General features: G+C 41.5%; 1 protein-coding gene across 4 annotated transcripts in view; it reads left to right on the forward strand.

Moving 5' to 3' along the window:
* Positions 1–20,655, forward strand: part of LOC136578315 (aspartyl/asparaginyl beta-hydroxylase-like) — a 100,253-nt gene that overhangs the window by 22,355 nt on the left and 57,243 nt on the right. For 3 of the 4 annotated variants that reach the window (XM_066578286.1, XM_066578289.1, XM_066578288.1), the window contains exons 2-3: positions 12,215–12,361; positions 20,184–20,252. In XM_066578286.1, coding sequence (XP_066434383.1) covers positions 12,215–12,361; positions 20,184–20,252 — 216 coding nt within the window. Of the gene's footprint in view, positions 1–6,542; positions 6,729–12,214; positions 12,362–20,183; positions 20,253–20,655 lie in introns of those variants that run through there. The other variant, XM_066578287.1, reaches the window with a different exon arrangement.

Below are 20,655 nucleotides of genomic sequence, written 5' to 3' on the forward strand. Positions count from 1 at the left end.
GACCTTTATATCTAGCCCTGCCTGCAAGAAATCTAGGCTTTTAACATAATCCGGACGATTTGGGTCCGGACTGTCTGGTTTGTACCAGGTGCAAAATTTTCTCCATACTTTGTAATAGATTTTTGAGGTAACTACTTTCCGACTCCTGAATAAAGTGTCAATCACCTTATCGGAAAGTCCCTGTTTCTTTAGCCTCTTCCAATCAGCAGCCAGGCCGTCAATTTTGGCCAGTGGATTCTCTGAAACAGCACTGGGCCCTGGGATAGGAGATCTTCTCTGAGGGGCCTCGATTAGATCAGATTTGCAAAGCAGCAACCTGGTCCAGTATTAATACCTTTGCAAAACATTATAGACTAGATCTCCATTGAAATGGAGAACTGGCCTTCGGGCGAAAAGTGCTCTAGGCAGTGGTGCCCCACCCTAACATCTGATGATTTGGTATACCTCCATGTATGCTGTCAGGATGGCCCTGATGGAAAGACAAGAATTATTTCTTACCGATCATTCCTTTTCCATGAGTCCATCATGACAGCACATGCTTTCCCACCCTTGTACGATTTATAATGCATGTACATATATTGATGTCATTTAGTGATCATAACAAAAAAAAAAAAAAAAAACTGTTGGGCCACGTATCCATTGTGATGATTTGGAAGTCACTGTAGTCAAGCGGTGGGAGGTGGCTTTTTAAAGAATTCTCCTTGTCCCAAGGAACACAGGCGGGGCAGCCTACATGTGTGCTGTCAGGATGGACTCATGGAAAAGAAGTTATCAGTAAGAAATAATTCTTGTGTTTCTCAGTATGTTCACTTCTACCAGCTGACACCGCTGTGTGAAGCCGGTGTCTCCTAGATGCACACAGCCTTTACTAAGGGTGGAGCATGTCTGGCCAGTCCTACGCACAGGACTGAAATGTTCATGTCCATCAAATTGAGGTAGGGAGGAAAAGCTGCCCGGAAGCTGCCCAGTTGACTCCGCTTTGTTCTTGACTCCTCTATAGACTGTGTTCTTTGAAGCTTCAGTGTTCCAGAGTAAAATCTACCAGTTTGTAACTGCAGATCCCGTTGGTATTTAGTGCTGGCCGTGGTTGGACCACATTACCCTCCTAACATTTAACCATTTTACTACGTGCCAGTTCTTTGGTCGGTCTGAAACTCTTGTTTGTTCCAGTTTCAACTGAAAGGTATGTTGATGAAAACATGCAATAAATTGGAGGGGAAAAACCAACCCTGAATACTGTCTTTAGAGTAGCTGCTCTTATTAGTTCTGTCTTTATGGAACATGCGTGTAATTTTGACTATTCTGCTGTGGTTAGCATTTACATTCCCTTGTCCTGGTCTTCAGACAGCTGTCAGATCTGTGAGCGTGTGATGTATGACATGTTCCACATGGCTTGTACAGTGTGTCACATGTAAGGGAAGGCATTGGTAGAATACTTATTGTCACAAGGGGGATTATCAGACTATGAAGTATTGAATAGAAGCATCTAACCACAGCTTATTAACCCCTCCCTGCTGCAACCCTTTTTATCTATTTTCCTTTTTCTTTCCCCACTTTGAAAAAAAAAATCAAGTTGTGATTACTTATTTATTTTGAGCTACATAGCAACATAAGGCCTTTTTTTATTTTATTTTTTTTACTGGATGACTTGTATTTTCAATGGTACTATTTAATATGCCATATAATGTATTAGAAAAATTTTTTTAAACTCTCCATGTGGAGTAAAACTTCAACATTTTGGGTCAGTGCAGTCAGTGATATGAAAATTATAGTTTAAAAAAAAAATTGGTACTATTTTGGGGTACATACAGGTGTGATTTATTTATTTATTTTGATCATTCCTTTTTATGAAATTTCTTCCTCGAGACGAAGTAGCCAAAAAAAAACAAAACGTATTTCTGTCATTCCTCTTTGTTTTTATTTCTTTGAGTCTTTTCATTGTGGGATGAATATTGTGATTATTTTATTTGGACTTTTCTAGGAACAGCAATAACGTAACTCTTTTGACATGCCAACTTGGAAAAGAGTTAAAATATTTAAAGCTGACTAAACGTTATTCTTATTTTTACATTTGAACTGGCAGTTGTACAGTATATCCTACATTTGCAGGCATTAAATTAAGCCGTGCCACTGGCAGGACCTAATAGGAAGACCTATATGGCAGGCTTCCATGGCAACTGAATGGTAGCCACAATCTTTGCTGACGGCGGGGAGCTTCTTTCCTCTGTTAAGCCATTTAAGTGCTGCAGTCACTACTAACAGCACAATCTAAAGGGTTAATGGTCAGGATCGGTTCTATCTCCGATCCCAGCAATTGCAGTAGGGTCTGAGCTGTACGGAGCAGGCCTGGCTCCTGAACCCACTCCATACAGTGTCACCCGACTTGTGCTGTACATGTATTGTGCTTGTCAGGAAGAGGTTAAATTGCACATATAGGTAAGAACAATAGTAAGGGCAGAATGTTTGATTATATAATTTTTCTCCTTGGATGATTTGGCATGAAGAACTCAGAATGATGCAAGACTTTCTATTCACAAAGCGATGGACAATCCACAAGTAAGAGACAGTTCTGTAGAGAAGTATGGTGTGATACAGATTAACTCTTTCCAATCCAATTTATATTCTGGTTTTCCTAGGGGGCTTACTCTTTTTCTTCTGTTATACAACGGCGCTATCTGCTGGCTAAAGCCAGTACTGCATGAGGTGACACGTTGGATGGGCTCCGACAGCCGAGAGGCTGGCAATATACAGTAAGAGAACCCCGACGGATGTCTTCCAACATCAGAACTGTACAGCCTTAAATCATAAGGTCTTCAGAGGTCAGACAGTGGATTAGAAAGGGTTAATACGGTCTCCTATTCGGGAGCGACTATCATTCGCTGCTTTGGTGTTTATGGAAAGAGCTGGAAGGACCGTGACCTATTTATTTTTTGCTTATATTTCTGTAAATTTTTTTTTTTCTTTAGTTATTTCCCAAAAGGGAACCTTAAAACCGCATCCAGTCTTTATGATGTGACATTTTTGCAATGAATCTTGGGTGACTTTTTGTCCATGAGCCTTAAATAGGTTGAACCTCTGTGAGAATGCAGAACTCGGGGAAATCAGCTGCCCGCCCTGAGTCCTGCGCTCGGAACCTCCAGCAACCTCCAATTTTAATTTTTATGTTTGGCCCCCCCCCCCCCCCCCCCCCCCCCCCATGGCAAAAAAAAAAAAAACTGTAGGTCTGCCAGGCTGGTAATTGGTCTTATGAATAAGGGGATGCCATCTTGGCATTACCCCATGAAACTAAAAGTCCACCCTTTTTAAATGCCTTTTTTTTTTTTAAATCTAAATTTGCAGAATTTTGGCACATGCCTCCCACTGTAAGGAGATCGGCAAATAAAACGCAGCTCTGAGTGGCTGGGGAAGGAGTTCTACTTGACTGGCGTTACCTGTATGGTCACACGTTGCAGATCTAGGTGTGGATCCGCACCAAAATCTGCAATATATTTTATGCTGCGGAATTTGTTGTGGATCCGCACCAAAAAAAAAAACACAATCAAAATCTGCACAGTTTGTTCTGCCTTTTGATGCAAATCAGCAGATCTCACCCTTATTGTGAAATTTGGAACTCCTTTTTTGGTATGGAGTTTTCACTGTGAAAAGTCCGCACAAATCCTGCTACGTGAGAACGTACCCTACACTTGAGTGTAGTGACCTCTTGCTTTTGTTCTGCCATGTTATACCATTATGCTCGTCTGCTGTGATTGGTAGCAATCCCTTGGAGCCAAGTATAACCTCAACACAAATTCCCCAATTGAAAGGCCTTGGTAATTTGTTCTGGCAGCACTAAAGACTCCTGGTATGAATATCCTCTTTAGAAGCCAAGACAAGCTGACAGATCTAATGTGGCTCTTATATTCTGGACTGATGGTACCTGAAGTCACTCCAGAGCTGGCCAATGAAAGTGAGAGGATGAAATGATAACCGCCATACAATCATTCTGACAGCGTAACAATGCCAGCAGCTGAGTAATGGCCGGTCGCGTACTTAAAGGGAACCTAGCGACATATTGCTGCCCTAGTATGATATATATTGGCAGGTGCTCTGGCTATACTAAGCTGTACCACATTGTTTTACAGAAGTCTTTGGGCTGCTTTCACACCTGCATGCGGGGCTCAGCTCAGGGTTTCTGCGTCTCTGCTTGGTTTTTGTAGGAGAGAGACTGAAATAAAACGGATAACCCTGAACTTGTCCCTTGTCTTCTGCATCCAGCTGTTCCCCGCTCAGAGCGCCCGGCTGTTATCCAGCTGGGCACTCTGAGCGGGGTATGAAGAAGGCAGCTGGACCGCTCTGTTCTTCATACCCCGCCTGTGTTCAGGGAGGAGGATACAGCAGAAACCATAGTATCTGCTATATACCGCTGTGAATACCTGATAAGGCTCCTCACTCTGAAAGACAATAATGAGCGACGGCTTAACGAAAACTGCACGATGTTGGGGCAGTGAGACACAGTGATTATTGCTCAAAAGACGGCTTTTGAGCTATTCCATCTAAAAGAATGGGTTTCATATTGGCGCATCTCTCAACACAAAAATCTCTGCCTTGTGAAACCGACCGATGTAAACTGTTCGAATGAGCGGAGTTGGTCCTCACTCGCTCGTGCAAACGTTAAATCACTGTGTAAAAGGAGTCTAACTGGACACCCCCTTTACGGAGATGAGCTTGGAAGGGTGGCTTTTATATGCTAGGGAAACCGTTCACTGCGTTAGCCACGGCCGGATTGTCGCCTCGGATAACGCAATGAGCTATTGCCCGTGGACAGGATGCAAAAATCCACATATCAATGCAATGCAAAAATCCAGGTCATTTCACAGGATTCACCTGCTTTTTCCTTCTCTGCAATTATAGTGCAGTGTAATAATGGCACCGTTCGATTATGCCGGCTGGGACAGCTTGAGCCTGCTGACAGGTTGCCTTTTAAAAAGGTCACGGTTTGACTACTATGGGTCCATGTGCTAGCAGTCTAGTCTGTTGTGGACTCGGACAGCGCACGGACTAAGAATTTGTGAGGCACACTGTGGGAACTAGAATATGTTGGCCAAATAAAATCATAAAAAATATATTTTGAAAAACTTAGAACCACCCGTGCAACTTGCATCAGAGCTAAATAATGCGCAAGAAACCTATAAAACGAATTTTGCTTTTTCTTTAAGCCCAATTAAGTTATAAGGACGGGGCTTTCCTCTATCGGCCTGAGTGAAAAGCCCCTGACTGATAGCATCTCGTGGTCTAGATCCCCCAGGCCAACCCTTACATTCATGGCTGTTTATATGAATGTAATGGCCCATTTAGATATAACGAGAATTGCTCAAAAATTGCTCTAAGTAGTCTTTTGAGTGATACTCGTTGCGTCTAAATGCACTGACATCGTGCAGTTTTCATGCATGAGTCGTTGATCGCTCACATAAGTTTTCTTGAATTGAGCAATCAGCTTTTATCAGCGCAACCGACTCCGCTGATAAGATTCTCTGTGCCTGTGTCCTGCTATGAATTCACGGCGGGGCACGGGTTGTAAGCCTGCAGAATAACACAGCTGTTTGCTTATGCAAAACGGCTGTATTCTATTAGCGGACCTGGCTGTGTTCCGCTCCGGCTGCATAACCGTATAGTAGCTACTTGGCCACTATAAAGTATGCAAAGATCACTCAAAACTGTCGCTCAAACTGTCATTTGGGTGTGTCTTGACCGATCCTCTGTCAGTGTAAATGGGCTCTAATACTACATATCCGTGATAGAATGCGCCGCCTCCACCTTGGTCTTGACGTTTAGCATGAGAACTATGCAGGATGAACAGTCATGTATGTGACAGCTGTCACTCTTGGTAAAGCCTGTAACATCCACTCTTGGTATGCTGAACATGCATATTCTGTCTGTATGTTACGTTTCTGCCTGTAATGGCCATATATTTATGACTGTTTTACATTATGTCTATTTGGCTGTGCAAAGTTTTTGTTTGGCAGCCCGCCCTTTCCCAAACAGCCCCCTAGGCGGATGCCTACTTGGTCAACACTTCATCTTGACCATAGTAACGTCACGGGACCGGAAATGCCCCACACTCGCTTAAAAGTAGTATGATTTATGCCTTTTAATAACTTCTGTTCTTTGATAGTTTAGGCTGGCAAAAAAAAAATGCCAACCAAGCATTTAATTCTGGGCAAGTCCTTCAGCTGCTGTTTAATCAATGCATTTCAACAGTAAATGGATTGATGGACTGTATGCGGTCAGGAGCCAGCTGTACAGCCGTCTGCTCTAATTCACTCTCCAAATAGTTATGGATTAGAAGGTGCGGAGCTGATTGACCATGTTTATCATCGTCCGCGACGAGGTATGTGGACAACATTGGCGTGCCTTTGTTTGATGTCGCCGACTCCTAAGTCTCGTCCCTTTTCTGTGGCTCTGCAGGAGTTAAGACTTGTTACATAGCACAGGATTTCCATATGAGTGCCTGCGAGAGTTTGGCTTTAGAAGGCAGGACTATTAATAGAGATTCAGCAGCCTCGCTGGGCAGGTCTAGTTTCAGAATCTAGCTGACTTAACTGTGCAAAGCCATTTCACCCCTGCTGGATGGGGGATACTGCTTCCCTTCTTGGGCGCTGTTGGTCGGAAGGAACGGAGGCATTTTCTTGAGCCATTGTTTGGGGGATGTTCATGGGTGAAGAGTGGTGAAAGCATGACTGAGGATACAGGTATTGTACATTCACATTACTCTATATATGTTTGCTTGATTAGAGTGCTACGTCATCGGTGAACTGATTTTTGTAGTTTTCATTTGTTGTTGCACCTCCGAGAAGATCAAGTTATAAATACGGGCTGACTATGGCTTCCGAATATCTAGAGTCCTCTTGGCCCACGAGCCCTTCCCCAGTGACAACTGTTTAAACTCATTGGAATATCTCCTATTGTGGTGGGAACAGGGTTCTGCGTAAGGGTACAGGTCGAGCCTTGGGCACATTCCTAGGCACACTCGGCATTGAGCACACACTATCCATAGCTTTCCCCTAGTTTATTAATCGTATGGGTTTTGCAGATGTGAGCTCCTCCAAAGTTCTGTCCTCTTTCTCTGCATCTTCTACTAATCAAAGGTTTGGAAGAATATAAAAAATTAATTAGAAGTTGTTTTTTTTTTTTTATGACTTGCATCTATCTTGCTCTCTCCATTTATATGGGACTTGTAGGAAAAGTAAAATTAGAATGCTTTCTACTGATGTTACATTTGCTGGCAGAATGGCTGCTTATGTCAAAATAGCATCTTGAAAGCAGAGCGTTCTGTATCCGTCAGCAAAATACGGCACACCAAAAGAACTCTTTATAAAGTCAAGGGGTGTAGAAATGGAAAAAAACACTATCTTTTTACCTGGGGCCTCCGGACTGGCACTTTTTTTTTGTAATCAGTTGAGTGATTTGGTTTCTCCAATGGTGCCACCTTCCAGATATCATGGTCTACCATGAAACTGTTGTCCATATACGTGACGGTTAAATAAGCTATCCTAAATATGATCTGCTCTGTTGGTTGGACAGCTTCTCTTCAGTAGTTGTAAATGATGCCGGAAAAAAACATGTAGAGAAGTGTAGATCTACTATATCGCCTACAATGTAGTCCGTTTCCACGGGTGGAACTAACTTATATTGTGGGAAATTGCTAACTTTGTAACAAGCGTTCTAAGAGACTGCTTGTCATACGGTGGTCAAGTCTTGAGCGTTGATAAACTTATTTTCACTTTTATAGTCAAAAGAAAGCTATAAGCATCCAAAATGGAAACAAAGTAATGTCAGCAAGAAGGGAGGAAGGATCTAGAACACTGGCCATAGCTGTCAGTGAAACAAATGTTCCTTCATTAAAGATGCAGCAGCTTCTAGCTTGACTGTTGGCTGACCAACTAATATGTATGGAGGAGTCCCCTATAATGTTGGGTGGGGAGGAAAGAGAGATGGGTCGAACACTTTGAGAACAAAAGTGTTGAGCATGTCGAAATCCAAAAGAGATACAATTATTGCTAGAAGAATCTGAAGGGCTTACTCCCCTCTTATTAATGAGAACACATACGTTCTAGGTCATGAAATGAGTATATTGGTGAGGAGCAGTTGTGTATAGCCACAACCATCTTGAGGGGGCTATTTTTGTTCTGAGAGGGGCCAACTAAGAGGCTACTATAAACCTAGTGTTGTATTGCACTAACATTCTGAGTTTGAAGACTGCTTGTAAATGGCCTCTTGCATAGAGAATTGTAGGTTTGAGTGACATTGATTTGCACTTCTTGGACTGATCCACTCCTGTGTGTGAATGCGAACCCTAAGTAGTTGTCAGATGGAGATAGAGATATAGATATATTTATATATTCTTATTTCATACATTTCTTTTTTTTTTTATTTTAATTTTCGGAAGCTCTTGCAAGGCTTGGCTAATTAGTCATGAGAATGTGGAAGGGCGTGGAGCCATGGTTCTATGTATGTAATCCTCACACAGTGCTGCAACTTTTTCTTTCTTGACTTTATTATACATTGACATATACCATCGTCTGAAATTTTATTGAAAACAAGCCTTTCCCAATGTGAAATGCCACTTATATGATGAATGATGGATTTCGGGTTGTATTTTTCCCTCCTGCTCGTTAATGACTGTGTGAGCTTGCTGTCTCAAAAATGACAGTCATTTAGTGCAGAAATTGCATTACTTTTACTTATATGTATGTTGGCAATGTCTGACAGACTAAACTATAAAGGTGGTTGCAGACATGAAATCTTGTCAATGGATTGATGGCTGATCTCATGTTTGCTGTGCCTGCCCATTGGTCATGGGGTTGTGGCTGGGAGAAAAGAAGGGTTGGGCAGGTTCAATTGTTCATGTGATGTGTTTTTTTTTTTTTTTTCTTCTCTCCTAAACTGGGGAAGTTGCCAGAGCCAGACGTGTCATTACATCTACTTTTACTTCATTGGTAATATGCCACACACAACCTGTATGCCTCCATGGCCGTCCGTATCACATCTTACATCCAAACTAGAGCTATATGTGTGTGATATCAATTCTCCTTAAAGGAGTTGTCCCACTTCTAGTTGTTCACTGCAGGAAGCATTCAGCTCCATTATATTGTGCAAAGGCTCCGTTTGGAACTGCAGGCTAAGTACCATTTGCTGCAGTATTACTCAGCCTGCAGTACCCACCCGGGCCACTGCATAATGTATGGAGCTGTTTGATTCCTGCTAGAAGTGGGACAACCCCTTTTAAGGTTCATCAGAGCTACCTGTTTGAGTCCTACAGATTTTTGCTCGATTGTGAAAGGCAAGAAGTATATCGGTCTGCATTAATTGTGTGATATATCTTCATAGAGCTTTTAAAATCTTCTAATTTCCCCCCAGAAAGAGTTGTGAATGTGTTTTAAATGATGACTAAGACCATAATGGGTGCATTGAATGTAAAGAAAAAAACAATTAACTGTTCTTATTAGGTAGGGAGAGCCTTTAATTGATGCAATTCATGAGTGCATACCTGTTCACCTGTGCTTGTTCAGGTAATTTTGTGGGTGTACAGGTCCAAATTGTAGAACAAGAATCTGTCGTCCCTCCCGTAATGTAACCTGATGTGACCGCACATTGAAGAGGAGCCCAGCCCTGAAGTCTGCTCTCGTATTTAGCTTCCTATGTCTGGCACGTCTGTTTTGAAGGTGGCAACGGGCCGCTTACTTACTGTTAAGGGCTCCCACCGACTTGCGTTTTTTTTTTTAACGCAAGTAGGTAGGAGCCCAAAGGGTATTTTCCCACTACTAAAAGGTGTTGTGCAGTTTCTGACCTGACATGCACTATATGTGGAAAAAGGACGAATTTTAACAAATCTGATTAGTTGTATTTACAACTTTGTATGCCTATAGGATCTGTGTTTGTGTGCAGACTGTGCGTTGTGCTGTCACTTTTCTGTGTCGGCGTGATCTCGTACACTTGGTACCCTTTTGCTCCTCCAGAGAGGACATGCATGGGGAATGGAGTCTTGGGAGAATTTTTTTGTCCGCCTATGGAGAACAAATACTAGGCACTGGACTATGGAGGGAAGAGCCAGTAGGCCACACATGTGTGACCATCCATCCAAGTGCCACTGGTGGATGTTCCCACTGACAGTGGGTTTAATAAACCTAATAATTGTCACTTTTTAATCATTTGACTTGTCTATTCTCAGGCTAGATCATCCAGTATTGGATCGGTGGGGTCTAACTCCCGCCACCCTGTCAATCAACTATTAGAAGGAACCACAGCGCTTGGATAAGTGCTGTGACCTCTTTTTTTGGGGCCTGCGACATCATGCTAATCGATCATATGGTCGTTCCGCAGCTTATTCCCATTCAAATGAATGAAACTAAGCTGCAATAGCAATTACCGTCACTGCACAATGAATGAGGCTTTACTCGGTATATAGTGAAATGTTACCACGGCACTCACCTGAGTGGCCACTTGAACCCACTTATCAACTGAGTTGCTCCCCCTCCCAATCTGGGATTGAGGCCCTATCCTTAGAGTAGGGCGTCAGTATTAAACTCCAGGAAAAAGTACTTAACATCAATGGTGGGATGAGGAATGACCCTTAAAGCTTATTCACACTTCTTAGGCACACTTCTGTCCGTGTGATGTCCAACGCATGTCCATGTGCTGTCTTAGCGCAGAGACAGTGGACATTGCATGTCCTACTCATTAGGGGTCCATGTAAAAAAAAAAAATAAATCACGTATGTAAAAGCCCATTCAAGTTAATGGGTTTATGTATTTGTCAGTGTGCAAAAATGCTATAAAATATTATTTTTGCATATCTAGAGGAGCCGAGGGATGTAACGTATGTGCTAAGAAGATTGTAGAGTGTTCTTTTTTTTTTTTTCCCCTTGTTTAACTTTGAGTTGTTGAAATAATAACTGGACTGTAGAGCTTCGCCAAATACCACATTCTGTTGTGGGAAAAGATACATGGCTGTCGGCTATAGCTGTCTGTGAGAAAAGGACTCCATTGTCCTCAGAACTTGTATAATGAGGGTGAAGTGTTGCTCGGTCCGTGTGATGCTGCCACATATGGTTACATTTTGCTATCTTTCCGAAAACCTTGAAATGAATATTCGACTATAGTGTTACTAAAACTAATGTGGATGTAATCTCTTGGCTCGCTGATCGACTGATTTAGTGGCCTTCCTGTTATCGGTCATTTCAGGTTGAGGGGGACGGTGACTAATAGGAAGTACAGAAAATTATCTGCACCTGTTATCACTACTGGAAACGGTGACCTACATATGTGTGTGATTAGGATTAGCAGCTCTTGAGTTGGCTATCATCACTATTTGCTCATTTCGAGCGATCGTAGTGATGAAAAGGTCGATAAGGCTATTGATGATCCCGATTGATCACGACGACGTTGCTAGTGTTGATTGCTTTTGACATTTGCACAAGGAATCATTGGCTAATGTATAGCTCTTGTGGGTAATGATGCTCCTCGGTGTGCAGTTGCTCTTCTCTGCCGTCACATGGATTCAATTTTTGAGCCTCTGAGCAGTCTGGGATAGTATTTAAAATACCTCATGTGTGTTATATGTTCACCTAGTAAATGGGTTCTCCGTTATACATGTCTTCCTGTCATCTGTCTGGTGGCAAATTCCCTTTTAAGGTGTTGCCTAGAACATGTCCCTTTACAGTGTGACCGAGCAGTATAGCGGAAAGTTAAGGATGATACAGCTAATACCGCAATGGCCATGTGACCAATGGATGTGTCATCACTGGACTAAGAAGAGTCCACAACGCTGCAGACCCTACAGACAGCTGATCGGCAAGGGTGCCTGGGGTCGGACCCCAACTGATCTGATGTTGACCTATCCGGAGGCTAGGTCATCAGTATTTTAGTTCTTAAACTCCTTTTAAGCATATGCTCACTTCAGTTGACTTTAGTCCCAAAAAGCCTCCTTTTTAAATGTTGAAGCCTGCTCTCACGGCAGACATTGCATGTTTTGTTATAGGGATGTATGCTCAAAATGTGATGCAGTATTGTTATATGCTACACAACAGCATTAAATCAGTGATCTCAGAATGGTCACTGAAGTCAATCGCCTTCTGAAAATGGGGCAGTTACTTTTTAACTTTATACAATATGAAAACTTTGCTGAGATCCAATTCTAACAGTTTTCCTTTTATATTGTTAATAATCTTTTCAAACAGACCAAAAACATGGTGGCAAGAATGGGAAAAAGGAAGGCCTGTCCGGCAGCTCCTTCTTTACCTGGTTTATGGTTATCGCTCTACTAGGTGTCTGGACGTCGGTTGCGGTCGTGTGGTTTGATCTTGTAGACTATGAAGAATTTCTAGGTAAGCATTCAAGTTATTCGGCTTTCTTGATCACACATTACAGTAAAAATGTTATACATGTTATGTAATCAAAACTTTTTTTGGTTTACTGATGTTTAACTTTTTCCTATGCTTTTTTTTATTTGTCTGTATGGTAGAAGGGAGTTTAAACATTATTTTCTGTGGTGTTGCCTACCTGCTAGAATGTACACACTGTTTTGGGAGGACATACCCTTTTACATAAAGTTTTAATCTTCAAGTAAAAACTTAAAATTTAGACTTTGGCTGAACGAGGGTCCGTCTTAACCCATGGTACTTGAGTACACGGTTTCAAGATCTTGGTGGATAGCATTTATTCTTCCTTCCAGCTTCCATCATAGTAATGTTATGCTTGTCCCTTTCCTCATTATAAGGAATTGTACCTTTTGCTGGAGGTTGAGGTTTGGCTATGGTCTGGCGGATGCTGGTAGGAAGAACAGACCCCATTACAGCAAAACTCCTTGTAAGCGAGAGTTACTGTATATTCCGGCGTATAAGGCGACGGGGTGTATAAGACGACCCCCCCAACTGTCACCTTATACGCCGGGAATACAGTGGAGCAAAAAAAAAAAATCATTACTCACCTCCCCCGGCGTTCTGCGGCGCTGCTGCAGGACGTCGCTCCCTCCTGGTCCGCGGCAGAGCATTGCTTTCTGGACGCAGGGCTTGAAATCCCCGCCTCCAGAAAGCTAATACTGTGATTGCCTAACACACGCCGTCAGCCAATTACAGCCATTCAATGACATCATTGAATGGCTGTGATTGGCTGAAGGCACGTGTGTTTTAGCCAATCACAGCCATTCAATAACATCATTGAATGGCTGTGATTGGGTAAAACACACGTGCCTTCAGCCAATCACAGCCATTCAATAACATCATTGAATGGCTGTGATTGGGTAACACACGTGCGCCTTCAGCCAATCGCAGCCATTCAATGATGTCATTGAATGGCTGTGATTGGCTGATGGCGTGTGTTAGCCATTCACAGTATTAGCTTTCTGGAGGCGGGGATTTCAAGCCCTGCGTCCAGAAAGCAATGCTCTGCCGGGGACCAGGAGGGAGCGACAGCCTGCAGCAGCGCCGCAGAACGCCGGGGGATGTGAGTAATGATTTTTTTTTTTTTTTGACACTTTCTTTTTTTTGTATTACCGGCGTATAAGACGACCCCCGACTTCAGAGCAGATTTTTTGGGGTTCAAAAGTCGTCTTATACGCCGATATATACGGTAGATGGGTTGGCAATAGACTTGGGGCAAAACTGTATTTTCTCTCTTAAGGATGGTTTCACACACAGGTTTCTGTGGCAGTTTTTCATGCTGTTTTTTTGAGTTTAAGCCGTAAGTGAGTTCAAAAGATGCAGAAAATATAAAGAGGCCTTGTATGGTACTTCCTCCTATATGCACTTCTGGCTTTAGCTCGAAAAACGTCATTAAAAACCGCCACGTAAGCCTGTGTGTGAAACCAACCTTAAAGAAGTTTTAAACTATTGATGGCCTATCCTTGTAATAGGTCATCAATAGCAGATTGGCGTGGGTCCCTCCCCAAGTATCCTGCTGATCAACTTTTCTGTGGTTCAGTGTGCTAGTGCAAAGAGCTGAGTTCTGCAGGAAGCATACAGCCCTGTTTCCACTTCAGTGACCTGTTTTGGTATTGCAGGCTGAGTTCCCATTAATTTCAATGGAAACTTGGCCTGCAATGCCCAGGCAAGCCACTGCAGTGGGAACAGGGCTGTCTTCCTTCAGAAATCTGCCCAATGCATGAACAGTTTCTTGTCAGGAGTCTCAGACAGTGGTTCCCTACCAATATTTCTGAGGATACGCCATCAATAGTTTACAGCTGGGTAACCGTTTTTAAGGCTGTTCTTCATTGAAATAGATATAGTCAATACAGGAGTACAAAGGGTGACTTCCCTCCTTGTTAACCGTGTCTTTATATATCACACATTTCTTCTGTTGGATACTCAACTGATCTGTCTACATTCACTGGAAGGATTTTTGATATTTCTTGTTGTGTTGAGCACATACTGTGAAGCTTAGCACTAAAACTGATTCCAAGGCAATCTTCCACAGAGAGTACTTGTAGCCTGCGGTTTGGCCATGTTTTCTGCTCCGTTAACAGTAGTTTTTTACATAAGGGCCCTCCTGTGAATATAGATAATATGTAATTGGATAAGGTTGTCAGTTTCTCTCTGGTTATGAGTAACATATATACGTATCTCTATATTTTTATCACACATGCAGCCAAGGCAAAGGATTTCCGTTATAACTTGTCAGAGGCTCTTCAAGGTAGGATTGCTTAGCAAGAACATTCCACTTTTTCCCATCGTTGGACCTTTGGCAGGTCTATTCTAGATCATGAGTGCTTCCCTCCCACCTCCTTCTACATGGTCTTCTCTCAATCATATTCTCTTTTTTAAAATATTCCAACAAGTTGGGAACAAAGTACAAACCTTCTTAGTTTTGTCTTTATTCCATTTTGGTTTTCTATTTTGAAGTTCCTCAATGTTTTTATATTGGGAGATGAGTTATAAGACGGCTCAGTTGCTTTAATATGCTGCTGTAATCAAGACCGCATTTGAAGTAAGAGCCCCAACAGCTGCATATCTTTTCTCTATGCTTTACAGCCCTGTAAGCGGAGCATGTTAAATTTCTACTGTTCCTGCGCTGTATAGTTCTTGGGTCCAAATTTGATTAATTTCTTATCTCGATAGAGATTGAAGCTTCATTTCACTGATGGCCCAGCTCCAAATCCTTGACAGTTAAATCCTACAAATATGGCTGCCTTGAGAGACTACATGATAATGGAACGCTATGCGGTTGGCTTCTCATTCAACTCCTTTTCCCTCATGGAGGTCCAGAAACCTACATAGATAGTGCTCCAACCTCTGTAGATATCTAAAGAACATAGAATTTGTGACCTATTTCATGTTAAAAACATAATTTCAAGAGTAGACATTCTCTTAAGGGTTAGCCCTGCTTAGACACAGTTTAAAGGGGAGGGCAAGGACTCCCCAGTTTGGAGTGCCACCACTAGTGTTAGCAATAGATAGATTTACTCCTCTTGCCATTGCTACATCCAGCATTGTGTGTGTATATCTGCTGTAATGTCTTCTATGTTATATGCCTATCCCTGCATGTAGCCGTTGGCACAAGGACCTTCTTTGTTTACATTGCTGGCTGCGTCCGAGGACCCTGCGGGCATCGGTGGGCTAATACTCTGGATTACCTGCAGTTATTTCCGAGTTGATGTTACTATGAACGGTTTCTTGAAGAGAATTCTCTTCTGCTTGTTTTCTACAGAAATTCTTCACCTGACCAGCCCGCTGTATTTGCACATGGTTCTTTGTAGCAGCTGGCTTAAGGCCGGTTCCACATCTACGTTGGAACCTCCAGCCGGAGGTTCCGTGTCAGATCTTTTCTTCCGTCCAAATGTTGGGCGGAAAGCAAATGGACCCCATTATAGTCAATGTGGCCGCCTGGTGCTGTTCAGTTCCGTCCAGAGACTGAGCTGTTCCGCCACTGGGATTCGCCTTTTCTGCTCACCGAACGAAGCAGTAGAGCGGAAGCCTGAGATTGCCAGCAGACACAGCACAGGAATGTCTTCTATTGTAAATTGTAGCGTTTTTAGTATACAGTCATTTGTTGAATTGTGAAAGAGGAATCTTATTTTTACTTTTTTTTTTATATGAAAATCAGTTTCTGTGAAAATGGGGCACTTTTTTTTTTTTTTCTTTTTTATATATAGATTTCCCCCCTTTTTAAAGGAACACTAAACCTAAAAATGAAGAAAAATATTCCCCAGTGTTTTATAGCGAAAATATGCAAAAAATACTGAACAAACACGGTTGTAGGAATCTTGAAAGAAATAAGGATGTCAATTTCTTCCAGCCAGAATCAGATATAACTCAGTAAAAAATTCCTCCTGCGCTCTTAATCGGGGTTTTTTGCAAACCAAAAGGGAAACTAAAAAGTCTCCACAATGAGGAAAATATATTTAATTGTACAATAAGTACATAAAAAACATAAGACTAATAAAAATTCTTGCAACGCGTTTCGGCACTATACCAGTGCCTTTTTCAAGCATGACACATTAAAACAAAGCATCTCTATTTATAGGATTACTTACATTTAGTAGTCACGGAGTCCGGAGCCTGCATCGTGGGACGCCAGTCTCCCCCTCGCTGACGTATTGATCAAGCGTCGGGTAGTTAAATATGACGGTACGATAAAGTTACGTCATTTACGTAGCTACGCAAAAACTTACGCAGTTTACGTAGCGGTGTCCGTACGTGCTGAGATCCGGACTCCGGCTAGTAAAAAATGTATTAAAACTGTGCTAAATAGCAATATACTTACAATCATGTATAATAAATCAATACATATTATTAAATTACAGTTTTTTCTCTCAAAACTCTATTAATAAATTATCCATCTCCATAATTATAATATGTATATAATAAACCTAGCATTATTCCCATTCTTAATAACAACTATATAAATAGACATGAAGGAAATATTTTTTTACAGATAAATATACTAATAAAAGGATAAATACATGTCAAACTACTGTTATAATATGCATAATCTCTACTTATATCTACCAAGTAGTAATTAAAACCAGCTGTTATAAAAAGAGTGGAAAACCAATATCCCCTTCGGTCAGTTCAGGAGGATACGCAGAAATTGTTCCTCGACAAGTATGTATTCATCCCAAGCACTAATTTTAAAGGAGCGATTCAAAAATAAAGGGTACCCTCCTGAACTGATCGAAGCCGCTTACCATAAAGCTAGTATAGATTCAAATCATATAGAAAAAACCCAGAAGAAAAAAGATAAATTTGATACCCAAAAGAATGTTTTATTTGTCACAAAATACAATACACAGCATAATCTCATAGAAAAAATTATTAATAAAAATTGGGAAATCTCAATGAGAGACCCAATACTTCATAGAGAAATTCAGAATAAACCGAAAATCGTCTACCGTAGGAATAAAACTCTACAAAACGCATTAGCTCCCTCAAATCCGGTAAAAAAATTCCAGAATAAAAAACACAGCATACCCACAACGGTTGGAGTGTATAAATGTGGAAGAAAGCGCTGCAAGTGTTGCGACAGTATTGGACAAGGAAGGAAAGAGGTTTATTGTAAAAGACAAAAGAAAAATATAAAAATAAACCAATTCCTTAATTGTTCCCGCTTTATAATCTACTTAATAGAATGCCCATGTAGATTGCAATACATTGGTCGCACTACTAACACTCTAAGTTCCAGATTAAACCAACATAGATTTAATATATCTGTGGGTTATATGAAACATAGTGTTTCACGGCACTTTGCAACAGAACATCAAAAAAACCCCAAGGATTTGCGCATCACACCACTGGAACATATCCGCAACCATTCTTTTGCACAATTAAAAGCCAGAGAGATGTTCTGGATTTATAGAATGGATTCGTTAGTACCGGTTGGATTGAATGAGGTGTTAGAAAAAATATGAGGGACACTATATTGCAGGAGAATATCAAATTGTATATAACAGCTGGTTTTAATTACTACTTGGTAGATATAAGTAGAGATTATGCATATTATAACAGTAGTTTGACATGTATTTATCCTTTTATTAGTATATTTATCTGTAAAAAAATCTTTCCTTCATGTCTATTTATATAGTTGTTATTAAGAATGGGAATAATGCTAGGTTTATTATATACATATTATAATTATGGAGATGGATAATTTATTAATAGAGTTTTGAGAGAAAAAACTGTAATTTAATAATATGTATTGATTTATTATACATGATTGTAAGTATATTGCTATTTAGCACAGTTTTAATACATTTTTTACTAGCCGGAGTCCGGATCTCAGCACGTACGGACACCGCTACGTAAACTGCGTAAGTTTTTGCGTAGCTACGTAAATGACGTAACTTTATCGTACCGTCATATTTAACTACCCGACGCTTGATCAATACGTCAGCGAGGGGGAGACTGGCGTCCCACGATGCAGGCTCCGGACTCCGTGACTACTAAATGTAAGTAATCCTATAAATAGAGATGCTTTGTTTTAATGTGTCATGCTTGAAAAAGGCACTGGTATAGTGCCGAAACGCGTTGCAAGAATTTTTATTAGTCTTATGTTTTTTATGTACTTATTGTACAATTAAATATATTTTCCTCATTGTGGAGACTTTTTAGTTTCCCTTTTGGTTTGCAAAAAACCCCGATTAAGAGCGCAGGAGGAATTTTTTACTGAGTTATATCTGTTTCTTTCCCCATTTGTGTGGTACAACACCCACTGGGGTTTTTTCCACTGCTGCATCTCCTCTTATGAGGATTTTTGGGGACCTTGCATTAAGAAGAACATCTATAGTTCTACAGGTGACCGGGGATCATCGGTGCAAGCGGGTTTTTCTCCCTGAGGTGGGGATCCCGCTTTGCACCAGGTGAGTAAAAATCCCCTTATCTCTCTATTTCGGATCCCTGTATGGTGGCGCGGATCTACACTTTGAAATTATTCCAGCCAGAATCGATAGACAGCTGTTTTGGGATGTTTGCCCCTCATCAGTGTGCAGTAGGAGTCTGGCTTGGCTAGTGGGAGACCTGTGACGTGGGTGGGTAACATATCTCTCCTTAGGGAGAGCACCAAGAAGGTGATTAAGGAGACTTATAAGGCCAGAGGTATTCCATCTTTCTTAGAGCCTCATGTGATGCAGAGTGCTAAGGCAGCAGAAATGCGGTCCTAAGCTCTCACTCACGACCTGAAGGTTGCAGGTTTAGTCCCCGCTGGTTCAGGTAGCCGTCTCAAGGTTGACTCAGCCTTCCATCCTTCCGAGGTCTGTAAAATGAGGACCCAGCTTGCTTGCTAGGGGGTAATAATTAAATTACCTGAACGCGCTGTGTAATAAGTTGGCACTATAGAAATAAGATTTTTTTTTTTTTTAAATTACCCAGAGGAGCATGGGTAAGTTTCCTCACTTACCTTCTTGGTGCTCTTCCTAAGGAGACCTGTTACCCCTCCTGACCCATTTTACTTTAACACATTTGCAGCCATTTGTTCGTCTCTAAAGTTCACATTTAAGGCTGTACCTGCACTGGGAAACTATCACTAGTAAATGTACTGCGGACTGCAGCCACAGCATCAAGCATGAAGTAAAGGTGACCATAAACCTTCAATAACTGTTGGTCAGACTCGCCCATTTGTATGAAGGTTTGGCTCGGTTGAGCATTAATATGTCTAGGGAGGTAAGCCGCAGCCAGACAGCTCTGGCACTAACGCCTCTCCTGGGGAATGAAACTGTCAGGCGCTGGAATTCAAAATCCCCAATTCTTCTTTCTCTCAACGTCTGTCAGGAAAGCTGAGGGGCCCCCATAGACATTAGTGTTGTCCGGCTGACTAAACACTGATATGTACAGGGACATTAAGGAATTCATATAGATAAAACTGCATAAATGGAGATGGATAGTTACCAATCTGGTTACAATATGTTAAGGTTGCAAGTAGGCAACAAACTACAAATGACACGGAGAAGACTTTTTTTTTTGTCTTTTAGTGATGTTGAAGTTTTAAGTTTTTGACTTGAATGAGTTCAAAAAGGCTTAACTTAAAAGAATTTAGTTGTATTCGTTTCCAGTTATACAAGTCGGATGAGAGAATGCTGAACTAGAGCACAGCCACTGGAGCCCAGTGTATCTCTTAACCAGATACTTGTAGCCTTCCCGTTCTCGTTGTCAGTCTCTCGTAGCCAATGGATGTAAACTATTTTGCTGCAAATTCTAAAATTCTTTTGACTTTCTTAACCAGGAAAACTCGGAGACTATGATGCCGACGGCGATGGAGATTTTGACGTGGATGATGCCAAGGTTTTGTTAGGCAAGTACATGTTTCTTTGTTGTTTGTGCAGGTTGATTTGCAAAGACCTAATAACTCTGCAAGCAGTTTACTGTATAGCTTGCCTTTATGTTTGCTCATGTCCTAAAACAAAATGTCACCAGGTTAAGTCCTCCTACACAAAATATTGTGCCAAACTGCCGTTCTACTGCCGTGTGTGGTTTTTATTGCGAGATGAATTTGCCCCCAGTATGCATGTCTGTTTTATGTTTCATCCCATGCATGCGGCCGCCAATTATGCTTATGCAATTGTGTGAAAATAACTTGTCTTCATTACTCTTTGGAAATGAGTAGCCTAATCAAATGGAAATAGCTTGGATTTAGTTTATTTCCATTTTTTTTCACTTTAAAAGTTTTTTTTTTTAAGGGGGCGGGGGGGGGGGGT

The sequence above is a fragment of the Eleutherodactylus coqui genome, chromosome 9 (genome assembly GCF_035609145.1).
Source record: "Eleutherodactylus coqui strain aEleCoq1 chromosome 9, aEleCoq1.hap1, whole genome shotgun sequence".
Taxonomy (NCBI): domain Eukaryota; kingdom Metazoa; phylum Chordata; class Amphibia; order Anura; family Eleutherodactylidae; genus Eleutherodactylus; species Eleutherodactylus coqui.